Source organism: Stegastes partitus, unplaced genomic scaffold, assembly GCF_000690725.1.
Source record: "Stegastes partitus isolate 25-593 unplaced genomic scaffold, Stegastes_partitus-1.0.2 Scaffold77, whole genome shotgun sequence".
In the NCBI taxonomy this organism is placed as follows: domain Eukaryota; kingdom Metazoa; phylum Chordata; class Actinopteri; family Pomacentridae; genus Stegastes; species Stegastes partitus.
Window position 1 is genome coordinate 248,599 of NW_007577808.1, and position 16,628 is coordinate 265,226.

At 40.2% G+C, this 16,628-nt stretch overlaps 1 protein-coding gene across 1 annotated transcript in view; it reads right to left on the minus strand.

Annotated features, from left to right (window-relative positions):
- The window catches only part of dnah10 (dynein axonemal heavy chain 10), a 28,873-nt gene extending 13,474 nt beyond the window's left edge, over positions 1-15,399 (minus strand). Inside the window, exons 1-38 of the mRNA XM_008276611.1 lie at positions 15,177-15,399; positions 14,114-14,190; positions 13,892-14,000; positions 13,678-13,793; positions 13,304-13,520; positions 12,794-12,951; positions 12,423-12,653; positions 11,765-11,955; positions 11,428-11,626; positions 11,109-11,303; positions 10,778-10,948; positions 9,974-10,152; positions 9,717-9,882; positions 9,442-9,608; positions 9,196-9,347; positions 8,937-9,101; positions 8,635-8,842; positions 8,372-8,528; positions 7,779-8,258; positions 7,524-7,682; positions 7,321-7,437; positions 7,122-7,224; positions 5,419-5,597; positions 5,097-5,308; positions 4,677-4,833; positions 4,315-4,548; positions 4,113-4,235; positions 3,789-4,022; positions 3,440-3,663; positions 3,073-3,342; positions 2,788-2,971; positions 2,549-2,683; positions 2,250-2,402; positions 1,562-1,750; positions 1,178-1,324; positions 583-774; positions 347-465; positions 114-272 (exon numbers count right to left, since the gene is read on the minus strand). Coding sequence (XP_008274833.1) covers positions 114-272; positions 347-465; positions 583-774; positions 1,178-1,324; positions 1,562-1,750; positions 2,250-2,402; positions 2,549-2,683; positions 2,788-2,971; positions 3,073-3,342; positions 3,440-3,663; positions 3,789-4,022; positions 4,113-4,235; positions 4,315-4,548; positions 4,677-4,833; positions 5,097-5,308; positions 5,419-5,597; positions 7,122-7,224; positions 7,321-7,437; positions 7,524-7,682; positions 7,779-8,258; positions 8,372-8,528; positions 8,635-8,842; positions 8,937-9,101; positions 9,196-9,347; positions 9,442-9,608; positions 9,717-9,882; positions 9,974-10,152; positions 10,778-10,948; positions 11,109-11,303; positions 11,428-11,626; positions 11,765-11,955; positions 12,423-12,653; positions 12,794-12,951; positions 13,304-13,520; positions 13,678-13,793; positions 13,892-14,000; positions 14,114-14,190; positions 15,177-15,399 — 6,851 coding nt within the window. The remainder of the gene's footprint in view (positions 1-113; positions 273-346; positions 466-582; positions 775-1,177; positions 1,325-1,561; positions 1,751-2,249; positions 2,403-2,548; positions 2,684-2,787; positions 2,972-3,072; positions 3,343-3,439; positions 3,664-3,788; positions 4,023-4,112; positions 4,236-4,314; positions 4,549-4,676; positions 4,834-5,096; positions 5,309-5,418; positions 5,598-7,121; positions 7,225-7,320; positions 7,438-7,523; positions 7,683-7,778; positions 8,259-8,371; positions 8,529-8,634; positions 8,843-8,936; positions 9,102-9,195; positions 9,348-9,441; positions 9,609-9,716; positions 9,883-9,973; positions 10,153-10,777; positions 10,949-11,108; positions 11,304-11,427; positions 11,627-11,764; positions 11,956-12,422; positions 12,654-12,793; positions 12,952-13,303; positions 13,521-13,677; positions 13,794-13,891; positions 14,001-14,113; positions 14,191-15,176) is intronic.
- Positions 15,400-16,628: the final 1,229 nt, after the last annotated feature.

Here is a 16,628-nt window from a genome sequence, read left to right on the forward strand (position 1 = left end):
AGTGTTTCACAAAAACTCTGTCTCCTTCTACTCTAATGTTTGATTGTATAAATGGTTTATCTGGCATATTGCGCATGCTCATCAAATTTCTCCTTGAACTTCAAACTTTTTACCGCCGTTCCTTTTTCTCAGTAGGTTTGTTGATGTCACGGAAGATGTTGGATAAGATCCCATCAGTCCAGTCTCGAGTGTCAGGGTCCAGAACACCGTAAAGTTCAATGACACTCATGGCTTTAGGGTTCAGGGGATAAAGTTTGGTTTGCAATCCCAATCTAACGATGAGATGAAATGAAGGTTACTACTAGTCATACAAAAGATCAGGAAGGTAATGTAAACTGACACTGACTTGGTCTGAGCTTGGCATAATGTGCTGATCACAACTGATTTCCCTCCACCCGTTGGTCCCACAACCATAGTCGTGTGCCTGGTCATCATCGTCTCATACATCTGTACCACTTTATCCACCTGAAACCACAGACAGGACAAAGAACAGGGTATCAGCAACTACTGTAGAAACTCACACACTGAAACTAAATCTTGAGAGCAATTCAGCGGATCAGATGTCAAACCCAGATATAACACCTGGTTAGGCAGCATGACATATTTGTTGTCCTGGAGGATCTGTTCCACAGCATCGTTGAAGTTAGGATAGCGAACGCGAGGGCAGTCCAGGCCAGGGAACAGATCTGAGATCAGTCCAAGGAACAGGGGGACATCTTCAAACACAAACTTTGGCAGGTTCATGTCCCTGAGAGCACGCATCAACACCACATCCTGGGGAGAGGAAAGACAGAAATACAGATAGTAAGTGACAAAAGAAGGAGATTTTATTTCACAGAGATTAAACTGGAAAACAGTTCAAGACTAAAACAGCATTTTACACCAACATAACCTGTTCTTCATCAGCAAAGAAGCACCCATTAAAACTTTAGATTTTTAATAGGGGATTGAGTGAGGGTAATTTAACTAGAAACGGCTTTTAGTTCGGACAGCTGCCAATAATTCATACAAACTTATGAAGCGCAGTAAAACTTTCATGTTCTCTGTGACATCTAGGAATATTTTTCCAACAGCAATCATCTTTCATTCTATTCCTGAAAGATCACAAACAACTCCTTCGATTTTTTTATTGAATATGTGAAAATGAGAAACATAAAAAATGTTATTTGGTCGCTACCTCACTGAGGTCTGGTGAGCCTCTCTTCAACTCTCCTGCCATCACGAGGACAGACTTCAAAGCTCGTAGGCCAAAGTCATAGTGAGACTGCTTGGACAGCTGCTCTCGAGCCAGCTTATAAAGTACCGTCATCTTCTTTGCTAGCACCTAAAATGCACAAAAGTAAAAACATAATCTTTTTAGAAACTGACATACAAACTGACAGTATTGTGATTTAGTGCTTAAAAATAGAAAATGTTTCATTGTAAATCATATTTGCATTCTCACACTACCTGAGAACAACAATATGAGTTGTTATAGAAATGCATGTACATGATTCATGATATGACAGCATCAGTTAAACGATAAACAATGTCATTTGTGATTAGTCTATGCATCTGTCACCTTTGCCATTAGGAAGCCCTCAGAGAAGAGCATAATCTCACAGATCTGCTGCAGATCAGGTACAATGACCACCACAGGCCTGAAGAGGGCTTTGACTGATTCTGGCAGCTCTGTACGTCCTGCATAACCAGGGTTCATGGTGATGAAAATCCCCATGCGGTCGTCCAGGCTGATCTCTTGCCCTTCAAACTGATAGGAATATTGAAAAAGGGGTTATTTAGGCAGAATTAAAGTCAACAACTCTTCTGCACACTGGCTAAAAAATGCAAATTTATCTTATGTAACCTTTTTTTTTAACCAGGAAGTACTGTGAGACAAAAATCACTTTTTTGAGAGAGCCCTAGCTGAGAAGGCCCACAGCCCTAAAGTTACAAAAGATGATAAAACTGACCATGACACCAGCTGACATGTAACAAAAGCAAATCAAAAGAACCAAGAGATTAAGATGCACTAAACAAAATCGGAATAGCAACTGCACTCCTCTATTGCACATCTTTTGATCAGAGATTTAAACTCTCCCAGGGAGACAAAGCCATTACTGTATAACAAATTAATAGATTTAAATTTTTAAAATTATCATCAATGAAGTGAACTTCAATCTTTATGAAATATCCTTGAATGTGTAATGAAGATGGAACTATTTTCATTGCATTTTATAACTGGTTGTACATCCCTGCAACAGACTTACAAGAAACCTTTTAAGGTGCAGAATGAGAGCGTTGCGGATGGTCTGGATTTGGGAGGAGATGACTGACAATACTGAGGCATCAATGCGATTGAACTCATCAAAGCAGCCCCAAGCTCCACACTGGGCGAGGCCAGAGAAGATCTTACCCACAGCCTGCACACAAAGAGAAAAGGGATTCAAACAAACAGGTAGAGTCAAATGAAACATTCTTTGCTGTATTTTTTCCACATAGGTACAGCAGTTGTGGAAAATGCCACATTTTTCAGTAGCTGTCAGTTTTTCAAGTATAGGCTTCTTACCATGTAGTCCATTCCCTCACCACAGTTTGTAACCACACAGAGCAGGCCTAAAGCTTTAGCCAGATCTTTGGTGGATTCTGTCTTTCCTGTGCCAGCCGGCCCAGCAGGAGCTCCACCCAAGTACATGGAGAGGGCCTGCATCAGAAATACGCATCCACATGTACAAATACTGTCAAAACAAGCAAACAGAACATTTTATATGTCCCTGTTTAGTTACGAATTTACTATATGTTTCAGACCTGCGTGAGAGTGAGGTAGATCCGGTCTGTCAGTGGGGTTATAACCAATCGACCGTTCAGCCCCATGTATTCATAGCCATAAGAGAACGAAGCACTGCACTGGTGCACAAATAGGTTGTCATGTTTACGGATCCAGTAGAATCTTAGTTGGCTTTCCCACTCAAATTCTTGTGCATCCATTATGCTGGAAATTGATTACAATATTAGTTTAATCCTTTTATTACAATGAAGTCGCCATTAAAAGCACTTACCTATACAAACGGGATGTGCAAATGTTAAGTTTACCTGTTTCGTACAAAGCTGTCCACAATGTCTCTTGCATGGACATCGATGATAAGCACAGTGTTGATCTTTCGTCTGTCATTTTTCTTCAAAGGTTGAGTGATGCGTGTTACCAGCTCATCAATCTGCTGGTGCATTTTGTCAGCGTAGTTCCTCAGAGCGTGCTTCTCTCCTTTCTTCACTTTTTGAAAGATGTCCTCTACCTCCCAGGTCCACCACACTTGATTTGCAGCCAGCACCATCATTCCCTGGTACAGCAACATCCAATCCACCCTGAGAAACATGGGAACGACAGGGTTACTGTGGATCATTTGCACCAACAGACACTGGGAAAATTTTTCAAAAACATTTGCATCGTATTTGCACATACCTACTCCTGTCTTCACAGTAGCGGAAGATGGCTTCCTTGGTGATGAGTCTATTCGTCCTCCTCATCTCCAGAAGCACTCCCATCATCCACTCCTCCACTCTGCCCTCCACTGGGATGGGATTCCTCAGCTCCATCACCTCACCCTCAGCAGACACCATGGCTCCAACAACTGTAGCTCCACCGCTTTCCACGTCAAACCTCAGAGATGCTATGTTGTCATACATCTAAAGAAACAATGAGTGAAAAATATCAAATAGAGTGTTTGACACTTGGTAGGGCAGCTGTCCTTCTTATCCCCCACAGTGGAAAACATTCTGTCACTCTTCCAACATCAGTAGTGACCAAATACCTTGATCATGTGCTCCTGGACACATGCAGGGTCACTACTCCCAAGAATGCTGAGCAGTTCATCATCAGAAATGAAGAAAAAGCGAGGAAATGCATTCCGCTTGGAGTCCAGGTAGTCATTGAGACTCTTTTGGCACCTCTCTAGACCATCACTCAGAGACTGGAGCTCTGTTAGGCGGTTGGGAGCCAGGCAACATCGCTTAATGTTCGGATCCTTTACTGTGACATTCATTATCTGAAAATAATTCAGGAGAAGATATTATTTGGAGTTTCCAGTAACAAAGGTACTTTGCTTTCATCAGGCCAATATTATGAAAACACTCACGTCTTTAAACCTTTTGTCAATGTTGTCAAATTTCTTTGCTTCCTCAGGTAACTGCGAGCGAATGTCTCCACCAATGAATATGCTCTCCAGGTACATCCATTTTCGTTGTACCAGCAACCACACCTGTGTGAGAAAGATTTTATTAGCGAGGATTTTATGGATCTGCTCAAATGTGACTGAAGATTTGGCTGCTTTTACTGACCTCTATGGTCTCACTGATAAGGGACAGATTTTTTTCCCATTGTTGTATGGTGCTGAGGAAGGGTCCAACAAAACGGCTGCCGGCCATGCTCTGTAAGTTCATGACATCATTGTCCACATTCAGCAGTATCTCATCCACGGCACCCAGAATGGATCCACGCTTCTCGGTGCCTTTAAAATAAGGCTGCACACTGAACGTCATGCCTTCCCAGGTGTGTACCACTCCCTCTACTCCCTGGAAACACAGACATCAAAATGCACATATAGAGAAAATATTGTTATAAGTCATTTCTATTTTAATGACAAGCTGATAAAATTGTTATATAACTCAGTTTGAGATAATTCAAAAACAGGGAAGCTTGCCATCTCAATACTGAGCTCCTTCACAGCAGAGGAGACAATGTCACTTATGACATTTGCGTATTTGTGTAACTCCATAGCAAACATGTTCTCCAGCGTAAAGGTGTCAGTGTTGATCTCAAAGCTAGTGCCTGTTCTCTCCATCAGCTCTTTCCAGTGCCTGAAATATACCAACATATTCATTTTTATTCAGTGTTTCATTTGACCCGGTCTACAGATCATATTTACACATGCTACAACCATAAACTATTTCATTGTCTAATGATGCCACAACTGAATCACCCCTATTTTATAAAGGTAACTTATTACAACAAATGAAAACTTAAATTGCAAAAAAAATATTTCACACTCAATTAATCCTTGATTTTGTTTTGGGTGTCAGATTTTTTTCACTAAAGTTTTGGTATCAATCTTTAGACTGACCTGTCTTTGAGGGCCTCATTCTTCAGGTCCAGCAGAAGAGGCAGAGACTCTCTGAACTCTTTCATACGTCCTTCCAGGAAGAAGGCCACGGGCAAGGCGCGCACGTCTTTGGGCAGGTGCCTTAAGTTTTTGATGAAACCCTCAATACCCTCCTGTAGCACCTGGATGTCTAAATCTACCCACAGTGTCTGTGACCACTTTGCCTTGGCATCCTAAGAGGTGTAAGGACAAACATGAAATGCTGGAAAAACTTTGTTGACCAGAAGTTTGTGTCATGTATTCTGATCTGCATTTTTTTCAATCGACAGTCACCATATCCCACCTGCTGAGCTTTATATACATTATATATCTGTCTCAAGCCCTCCATGTCCTTCTGCATGTTGATAACCTCTGGGTACGAAGTCACTGGTAGGTCCAACAGCTTCTCAGCATTAGTTAGTTCCTGCCGTTCTGCCACTGTCTTGGCAAGATCCACCTCATATTTTGCCATAATCGTAAGTCCTGCAAAGAACACAAGAGAGAGAGATTGTTTCTTCCACGATTCCTCTGGATATAACAGCTATAATGCAAGCGCACACATACCCAATGTTTCCTCTATGATCATTTAGGAGTGGTGGGCCACCCAGTAATTAATAATATCTTTCATTACATGTAAATGTAATAAAACATATGAATTATTTCTTTTAGATTCAATTGAAGTTTACTTAATTGTAAAACATCATTATTAATTATTAGATCAACCCATGTCATGTATATATATATTGTCATATTGTCATATATGTAAATATATATTAGCATGTTATGTTAATAACATATAGTTTAAAAGATTAGAACAAAATTAAAGAAAAATTTGTAGTTTTTTATTTTTTTTTTTAAAGTCAGTAACTCTGCCAGAGTGCTTCTTTGGGTCACTTTGCTGGTCCCAAGCCCGGATAAAGGAGGAGGGTGGGACATTAAGCCTGCAATTCCAGCACACATAACAGTCTTTTTGATTAAATTTGATATTCTAACATTTAATAATACAGGACAAAATTTGTTTATTTAAATGTGGGTCTAGCCAAAGCATTAGTCATTAGTTATTTAGAGAAGCGGTCTATTTCACGTGTCAAACTCAAGGCCTGCCACATCATTTTGTGTGGCCCTCTAGAGATGTGTGTTTCCTAATCTAATAAATGAATGGGATTTACGCAATATAATATAATGTTATGAAATGAAATGAAAAATACTTTATTTATCCCAGAAGGGAAATTCAATAAAGAAGGGAAATTCAATTATAAATTAGTTTATAAATTTTATTCTTTATTTATTATTAGAATTTATAAATTCAGTTATAAATCATGCTATAATAACACAGCAATGTGCCTACACAGGGCTCCAGACTGTGACCATTTTTGCGTCACTGACTGTGTGCCAGTTAAAATGTCACGTGGTCACATTGTGCCAGTGAATGATTATCATCAGTTTGGCTGATCTGAAATAATTTGAAGTTTGTGAAAAGCACCATATAAATAGATAAAGGTCATATAATAATAATAACAATAATAAAAAATTTTAATACAAAACTTAACAACATGCATTTCCTTGCAAAAGAAAATGTAAACTCTGTGGTAAGTTGCTACTTCTTGGTCAGAAAGTCAGAAAGCTTTTGTACTGCAGTTGAGATAAAGACCCTCTAAAGAAACTTTGTAGACTATTTCACAGCAGTACTAATTCTTCAAGAAAATCAACAGTCCTTTTTTTGAGATATCGCCACTTTGGGACTCATTGACTCTGCTGAACCATTTCAGCATTCTTTAAAGAGCCACTAGTGTTCCAAATAGAACTCTCAAGCAGCCCACAAAAGCTGATATTGTTGACACCATAGAAATGTTACACTGGATAATATCTGGCATTGCTCAGCATCCATCTGTTTTTAATCTTTATTGCATTATTTTTTAGCATTATTAGTTGTAATCATCATAATATTAAGTGTATTTTTGTGTAAAATGTTTGCTGTTAGTTGGTGAGTTTTAAAATGGTCTATACCTTTCTCCAAATCATCTCCCACAGCTCCAGGACCGTGCATGTTGAAGCTTTCGGCAAAGATAAACACATCTTGTCTAAACTCTTCAATCTGCTCCTTTTTAGTCTTTGAGTGAGATGAAAAGAGAACAGGAAGTGTAGCAGTTGTAAATATGTAAAACAATCATACTTTTCCTTTGCTGTTTCAGCTGTGAAGTCTTACCACAGTAAATGATTTCTTGACATCTGTCAGACTTTCATCCACTTGTTTGGATTCTACAAACAGATCACTCCATATCTGGTCAATATTGGCCATCAGCTCCAGTTCATCCTCTCCAACCTAAAACACATAAAACACGACAAGATCAACATGGAAAGCAAAATCAGTTTTGAAAGGACAACAAATTAGCATTAAGCCCACAGTACCTCCGCTTTGTACATGGCCAGTGTTCTGTATTTTTCCCGAATGTCGGTGAATCTCATTTCCACCTCCAAAGACATGTCCCTGATGTCTGAGATGGTGCTAAGGACAAACTTCAGGTCTTCAAAAGTGTCTGGGCGCTGTTTCAGGTTCTTGGAGAGTTGCTATTTTATAAAATATCCATAAAGAAACATCACATATGGAAATCAAATAATAGACAGTATACAAACACTAGAAAACTAAATAGCATGAATCAGTACCATAAGTTCATCCCTCAGGTCGAAGAGATCCTCTTTTGCAGGCTTGTTAAGTAAGCTACCCAATGAACTGATCCAGGATTCTGCAATCTCCTGCACAGTCTGAGCCAGAGGATCCAGGTTTAGATGGATGATGTGTTCTTTCATGAACAGAGGCTCCAGCATCACTTCCTGATTAATACGAGCAAGGAACTGGAGCCTATTGTCATACATGACACAGGACGGTTTCTTAGCAGCAAACTTTTCATTCACAATGGTTTTGTTCCTTTCCCAGAGAGGCCGATAGCGTTTCCAGTGGGAAAGGTACCGATCGACAGAGAGGAGCAGCCTCTGGATGTTCTGGGACACTGTCATGACACTTTCATTTATCTGAGGATGCTGACACACGTCACTGTAGAAGCTGAACGTCACAAACTCATCTTCACCTCCCACATGCTGGGGAGGGCTCTCAATGCAGGTCCCATGCATCCAGCGCACAAATTGCTTAACACACAAAAATAGAGTCAGAATCAAGTCACATCAATCAGCGTTAGACTACAAACAATATACATTTTTTAAAAATGCAGTGATATATAAAACAGTTGTGACAATCCCACCTTGGTGCTGTCTATACAGTCTCGGACACACTGCATGATCAGCCAGTAGATCTCATTGCTTTGAGGCTGCAACACAATCTTCGGGGCAGACAGGATGGCATCAACTTGAAAGAGAGCGGTACTTCCCATCAGCGTCATGCTGAAGGCCTGTATGTTCCTGAAAACATGAGATGTGCTCGTTGAGACAGATATTGTACTGCATTGCAAAAATGCAGTGATTATGACAAAACACACAGCAGATAACCTCAGCATCACATAGTTACCTCAGCACCAACTGTATAAGGGCATCCAGCACCTTGCGTTCCCAGTACATGTAATAACTTGCCATACATTTGGCTTTGCCACTGCTGGTTTCCATGATCAGATGTTCCGTCGTTGTGATGAGGAATCCAATGGCGGTATACTTCCTACTTAGGAGATTTATGGTCTTGACCCGCTCTCGCTCAATGTGTTCACAGAACTTCTTGACACCTTAAAAAAATAGTCAGTTAAATCAGTAACAATACGTTTGAGTCCTTATCAAATTTTTATAGCCAAAAAAATAATGTGCTCCTTCAAGTTCTACCTGGTAAGTCGCTTGATTTATCTGGCATTGGAAATTTCAGTAAGTTTGCCATCATCAACGATTGCAACTTGGAATCAATTTCCTTCTCATTGTTGTGAATTTGATTGACAAGTGACTGAAACATAGAGACAGCCTGAATGCTTCGTGTGATGAATTCGGGGATCCCTGAAACCAAACAAATATTATCTGATATCAGTTTTACATGCAACAATAATTTCATGAGACTACAAAGACGTTTCAGCCTCTGTAAGCACAGTACCGATGGAATTCCAGTTGGCTCTTTTGCATCCAAAAAGCATCACTTTTCGGACGGCTTTGATGTGTGGAGCCAACATAATGATATGTGCCTCACTCAGGCTTTCCATGACAGAGTGGTAGCAGTTGACAAGCCTGTTAAGGTCATCGACACACCTAAAAGCAAATTTGAAACAAGTCAGAAATGACATAAATCAGAGGTTTTAAGCCTTGGTATAAATTCTGTGTGTAGTTACGGGTGTGTCCTCACTTGATTAATTTGTCCTTTTGCAGAGCAACATTTAGGGGCATGTCAGACAAAGAGTAGCCCAGTGCTGAAAGGTAGTTTGCCTCAGAAATGGTCTCCCAGATCTCTGGAGCAAAGTTCACCATATATCGAATACCCCTCTCCAGGCTTATTTCAGTTGGTGGGACATCCTGCAGGAATTTAACATCATGAAAATCAGAATTGCTACTGTATCTGTAATTTGCACAATATTACAGCAGTTAACAGTTTTAAGTAAGTTAAATATGAGAGAGACATACCCCTGTTGTCTGGACTGGGTTGTCACTAGTAATCCTGACCAACAGGGTTTTCTTCATCAGCAATGGCAGGTTTTGTTCTGTCTCCTCCTGCCAGCACTCATACTTGTTCACTTCATAGTCCTTGATGCGCAGTGCTAATTCCACATACTTGTCCTTGGCCTGAGCGGAATACAGCATCATCACAGGGGGAGCGTTTAATAACATTTTGGTGTCTAAAAAGTTTCATATTTGTACTGACCTACACAGGGAAATAACTCACCGCTTTACCCTGCTCACTCGCCACCATCTCTGGCACTTTCAGGAAGGGAAGGATGGTTTGTTTGATGTGGCGGAAAAGAAATTGTGCCCATCTGATGGCTCCGGTCACAGGAGGCTCATTCTTACTTAGTGGTGGTTTGTCCTTCATTGTCTCAAAGATTTCATTTATGCTGTCCACCTACAACGATGACAAAAAAAGGACTTGATTGTGCTTGCTGGCTATCCTGTCACCGTATTTAAAACCCTACTGATAGAGCAGCTACAAGAAATGAACATAAAACATAGCTGTACAGCATTTCATAATGAGATTCTGTAAAATGTAACTTCTAGGCGTTATATGGGCAAATAAGCTGCATGGTAATGTATCAAAGCTATATGGAATAAATGCCATTTGCAATTATTAGAAGTAGTTAGTTGCAGCGCAACATTGCAAATAGGTTTGCACACGTGCTTTCAATATAAGTCACATGCATATCAGCCTGCTGATAACAGGGTTTTTTCGGCATAGACAATTTTTTGGTGGTAGATGCAAAATAAAACAAATAGTGCAAAAGCAATTAACATTATTATCATTTTTGTTTATCAAATGATGAGCAGTAGGAGAAAAGTTTAAAGATTTCAGTCAAATAAGGTAACACAGACTCATAGTTTTTACTCTACTCAGTCCGACCATGCTTACTTTAATGCGTAGTCACCTATAAATCCCCATTCTGAGCCAAGACAAACCCCTGACAGTAACCGAACTTTATCCACAAAGAAAAACATCAACCAGCACTTTTTTTCTTGATTTCACAGTACAGTACCTCTTTGCAAAACTGAGCCAAGATGTCATTAAACTTTTTCATCAAATGGTTGTTGACAAGCTCTCTGGAGCGGATGTGTTTGAATTTCAGCAGCATTTCAAAGGCAGCAGCTGAAGAACGCAGTGTCTTAAAAGACTGATCGATGAAGTTGATGGCCTCTCCTTCAATAGCCTGAGCAGACAAGTAAAAAGAAAAACACAGTCACCTTGATAAAAGAGGTACAGCACACATGATATTTTGCAACTATGTTGGTGCAACCTGACATTTAATTATGATACTACCATATTACTACTGTTGAAGTAAATTATGCCAGCTTTTGTAATATAGCAACCTGAACTGTGGTGTCGAACTCTTGCATGATCATTTTCCAGCTGCTCATCTTAAAAATGCTGAAAGGATCAAAATCGACTTCCTCAAAAGGCAAAACCAGGTTATCCACTCTGCACAGCACTTCATCAATGCGTTTTGGGTCACCAGTCACATTTTTCAGCTCTGGACCAAAGATGTTATGAAACTCCTCCAAAATCTGCACAACACAAATACGGAAGAATTATTTTCTTATTTTATTTTTTTAAATTAGCTTTATTTTAGACATAAACATGTGCAGTTGTTGAGTGAGGGGTCAGTATTGATGCAGTATACACACTGACCTGCAAAACGTTGTACAGATCCTGGCAGACAGAAGCCATGTAATCACTCCTCTCAAACAGTCTCTTACGGTCAAATTCCCAGCGGGAATATTGGCCTAATTCTTCAATTCCAGCACGCATCTCAAAGTAGGAAGACTTCCACTGATCCAGAACCTGCTTAGCCTCATGCACCGTGGATATGGCTACTTCTCTCTTATCTCTGTTCAAGGCACAACACATGGTTCAGGTTACAGTGAAACAGCAAAACAGCACATTTTAATGAAGGATGACGACTGACTGCTGAACAATGCTGACATTGTAAGTTTTAGCTAAGAAGTTAGACGATATTCACACATACTTGAACAGGGTGTGGACATCAATTACTTGAGCCACGCGTTCACAAAGTTGCCAGGCAATTTTCTCCATGAGGGGGACCATGCGCTCATTTGTGTTGTAGTGGCAGGAGATCATCCACACAATCTGCAGGCTCTCCATCAGATCAGGGATGGTCTTCAGGATCACAAAAAAATCTGCTCCAGTGGCCAGATTCTACAACAGAAGATGGTAACTTTGAGGCTACCACAACAGTTCTGTAGCCACGATTTCAATTAAAGTAGATTATTCAGCAGTTATGCAATCACTCATTCATTCGACCATTATTTAAAAGATCATTGAGAGCATTGCCTCATTTTTAATGGCGCCATTAGTACAATTTAAACAAAAAGAACAGAGTTATAAACACAACTGATAACAGTTAAAGCACAGTTAAACAGTCACATTCAAGGGCACTGTAGCCCATAATCATGGCTTTAAACTCACTTACAGATACAAGCACACAGGACTTTAAGCAATAGCTCATCACATGAAATAAAGATTGTGGGATCACTTGTTAATGGACCACCATTTAGGGCTTTGTAAATAGACAGAAACTGTCAGTCCTTACTTTTAGAGATGTGCAACCAACATTCCTGTTAAAAAATCCTAAAAGTTTATAAAAAAAAAAAGGGGCAGCTCACCATGAAGTGTCTCTCCAGTGTCTTGAGAAAGTCGACATTACTCTCCGACACCAAACGGTATTTAGTAAGTTCAGCAATTGTTTCTTGCAGGGTCTGAACAACGCCTGCATCTGCTTTGGTCATCACCTCTATGATCTTCTCCACCGCAGGCTGTTTAAGCTGCTCACTCAGAGCACTCAGGACAGATGCATGCTCCTGCCACAGCACTATCTCACCCATAGGGCCAGGCGTCTGGAGCAGAAATGTGGAGTGAATGTTTCATATTGGATAGCAGCATGTACATTTGATGTTTTACTAATAACTACATTTTAAGCTGACAAGTATTTCACCCTGCCTGGGTTGAACCTCAGAATATAGAAAAAGACACAAACCTGTGCCTTTTTGTTTTGCTGCTCCTCAATGACAATGGTAATCTGAGTCTGCCAGTTCATCACACACTGCTCCAACTTCTCCAGCGTCTCGGGATCAGAAAGCAGGACATCCACCCCGGAGTCCAGGTCCAGTTCAGGGATATGCAGCGAAATCTCATCTGTACAAAGAGACTAGCTTTAGATTACATGACTTATTATGAAATTTTATAAAATGGGGATTGAAAATAACCAAAGCTTGCTTTTCCCCTGACTGATAAATTCCTTCCCAAGACATTTTATTGTATTATTAACTGCTCCAAGATTGCACTCTTCACAACAGACCACAGTCTTGACAAAAGTCTTGTCATACAGGGATATGCTCAGAAACAGAGAGGCGACATCAGGAATACCTAAAGGCTGCTGATCACTCTGCAGAGCTCAATCCAATTAATTTGTGTTTTTTAATATTAAACTACTGATGAATTCTGGAAACTAAACGTAATGAGCCTGGGTAAAACAAATAAAACAAACCTTCAATTTGACGGCGTTGGAGAGTTCTGTTGATCATTCCCAAAAACTTGTGTGTCCTGTTGAGCAACTCGTCGCGAATCGTGAACTGCCCATTTGGCTTCGCTGGAGTCTCCTCTTCATCGTCTCCACTGGGCTCCTTGTCAAGGGAAACTTCCTCGTTTTGATGACCTCCTCCAGTTTTGGTCATCTGTTGCGCATTAAGCATGGGTATATACAGCTGACGAGAGGAACAGAGAAATAAGACATCCTGTATTATTTATTCAGAAAAGCAGGTATTTTGCGATTTACAGCTTTTCCATTGTTGTTACATTAAATTTTAGTCTTACTGATAGAGGCTGCTGCTGGTTCGTGAATAGTTTTCCTATTTTACTTACATGCGAAAGTGTGTTCTGTAGCACCCGAAGTGGGTATCCACTATGCATGCCAATGTCAAAAAGCCGGCACATCGTGACATTGGCTTCATTCATATCCAGTGGTTCAACAATGGGTTCTGTTTAAAACACAAATAATAATATCTTGGTTAATCATTTTTTATGTGCAACAGAGGCTCAAACATGTGTAACTGTAATGACTGAACTGCCGTCTCACCCTTCGTGTTCCTCAGAAAGTAGAAGACACGAGAATTAAAAAATCTCTCTGGGTAGCGGTTTACTGCTACATGAAGCTCAGTGTGATAGACCACTTCCACCTCAGTCCTCTGAAAACGCCAAAGGGTCAAACATGTCAACTATCTATCAGTTTCATAAAGAATTTCAAACTCAGTCACAACTTCAAAGCAATTAGAAAGGTGTCCAGTTAGTTTGACCTCACATGGCTTTCTTCATGTGTCTCCTCTGAGTCAGGGGTGTCCTTCTTGTCAGGATCTGAAGAGTCGTCATTTTTCATCTCTGAGGTTAGAAACACTGTAGTTAGATGCTGTCTTACAGTCGTACAGAACTGAATGCATACAATTTCTCTCACTGATAACGCGATTTGATTTGCAATATTATTTTTTGAAGTTAAGCTTCAGTTCAAAGTTCACCGTGTATTAGATTTAAAATATGCAAATAAGGAGTACCACATAAGATTCTATTGAAAACGACCGTGACAGCCACACAAGGAGGACAGCATGAATTTGTAAAAAATCATTGTCACTACAGGGTCGGATATGCTGCAAAATGTACAAGGTGTGGGCATGAAACTATGAGACTTCAGGAGAACCACAGTGTGACAGCATGGACCGTGTAATAGCAACCATCAGTGGGGAAGCTTGAACAAGTCCTGATTTGTTTTAATTTGTTTAAATTGAATAAAATTGAATTGCAGCATTAGTCTCATTATTTAATATTCCTTATACAACTTAACCTGCAGGTTTGTGGTTTTTAAACTCTCCCATACAGCCACAATTTTCACCAAATGTGTGTAAAAACAGCATATTTTAGTGGGAAATCTTGTTAGGAAGCCCTCAGTGTCATTTTTAAAGCTGTAGGACCTTCAGTTTTTTCTGTAGATGACCAACTGACACAGCATGTCTGCACATGTCCATATACAGCCACACAAAGCATCACCCGAGGCTGCGGCAGCTCATCAACTTTACCGGCTCGCCATTTGAAAACCGGCTGAGAAACGTCAAATCCCTTCAGAACTTTTGTACATCATCTCTGTCTCCGGTGCGATTTTCAAGTTGGTACGATTTACGGTGTCAGACAAGATAATTTTTTCCCAAAAGATGTTTTCGCCCATTTTTTTTTTACTTTGAAAGGCAAATTGTGGACTTAATTAAAGCATCAGTACAACACAGTAACAACAACAGAGAGTCGGTTTGTTGAACCTCTGCTGACTTTCTACATGAACTCAGAGACACTGAGGCCCAAGTGACTTGGTCTAAACTTACCGACAGGAACGTCAACCTCTTCCTCTCTCATAGTTTTAAAAAACAGGAGACAAGAAGGCGAGCCTTTCTCAGAGACGACGTCCAGGTATCGGATAATCTCCTCTTCGGTTTCTCCATCTTCCCGACTGAGGAGTTCATCGAAACAGTCCGGACAGCTCGCTAGGTTGAAGCCGGCACACACTCGCTGTCGGATCCATTCCACTCGTAAATCGTCGTGGACCATATTGTTCAGTTCATGTAGTTAGTATTTTAAATATTTAAAAAACTTCTTCATGACCAACACGTCGCCATTTAAAACTCTTGAAACTATTTTAGCAATGCTGCTGTACGCTAACCGCTTTCCGTTGCCCTGGCAACCACGCAACGACTCGCTGCTGATGTGACGGCAGAGAATTGTGGGTAATTTTAACCTGACTGGAAGGCAGCTGCTGCCTGACCACAAACACGTGAGTGTCACTCATCGTTTTGGTCAAGTCTCTGAAAACCTGATATTTTTTCATATATTAACTGCCTTGCAAAATAGACCTATTTAAATGACATGAAGGTGCTGCAGTTGTGTTCTTCTAGCAACCAAATAGCAGAAAATAAGTAAAAACAAAACTTAAATAATTGGACATTTTCAGGAATACTAATGAGCCACAGTTACTTGATGAAAATGTGTTTATATAGCATAAAAAAATAATAACACGACTTCACAGTTTTGTCTCATCAGTTGCTTTAAAGTACATGTCTTTATTCTGTTTTTATGTTTTTAACTTGCCAACTTTCTGTTTTCACTACACTTTCATAGTTGGTCTTCACTTAAGTTATCAGTTAGTTTGTATTTCTTTAAAGCTCTGTTTTGTGTTACATCAGTTAACATACTACTTCAATAATAGCCAGTTATTGTACCAGAAATGCACAATTAGAGGACTATTTCAGACTACTGATGTGGGAATTATAGCTCAATATGTATACTTTCTAGCAATTAATCCCTAACTGCATCAACTGCAGCTTTCATATACAAAGTGTTGATGTGTCTACATAGTAAACAAGTCACATCAAGATAAGTCTCCATCCATCCATCATCTATACACCGCTTAATCCCCAATAGGGTCGCAGAGGGCTGGAGTCTATCCCAGCTGACTCAGGGTGAAGGCAGGGGACACCCTGGACAGGTCACCAGTCTATCACAGGGCTACACTTAGAGACAGACAACCAAGCACACTCACATTCACACCTATGGACAATTTAGAATCACCAATTAACCTCATCATGTTTTTGGACTGTGTGGGACGAAGCCGGAGAACCCGGAGAGAACCCACACTTCACGCAAAAAAATCCTGGGTGTCCTCATCGGGATGCGAATTGGCGACCTTCTTCCTGCGAGGCAACGGTGCTAACCACTGAGCCACCTTGCAGCTCCAAAATAATTCCTCTTAAAGAGCACTAAGATCAAAGGTCCAGAAATAC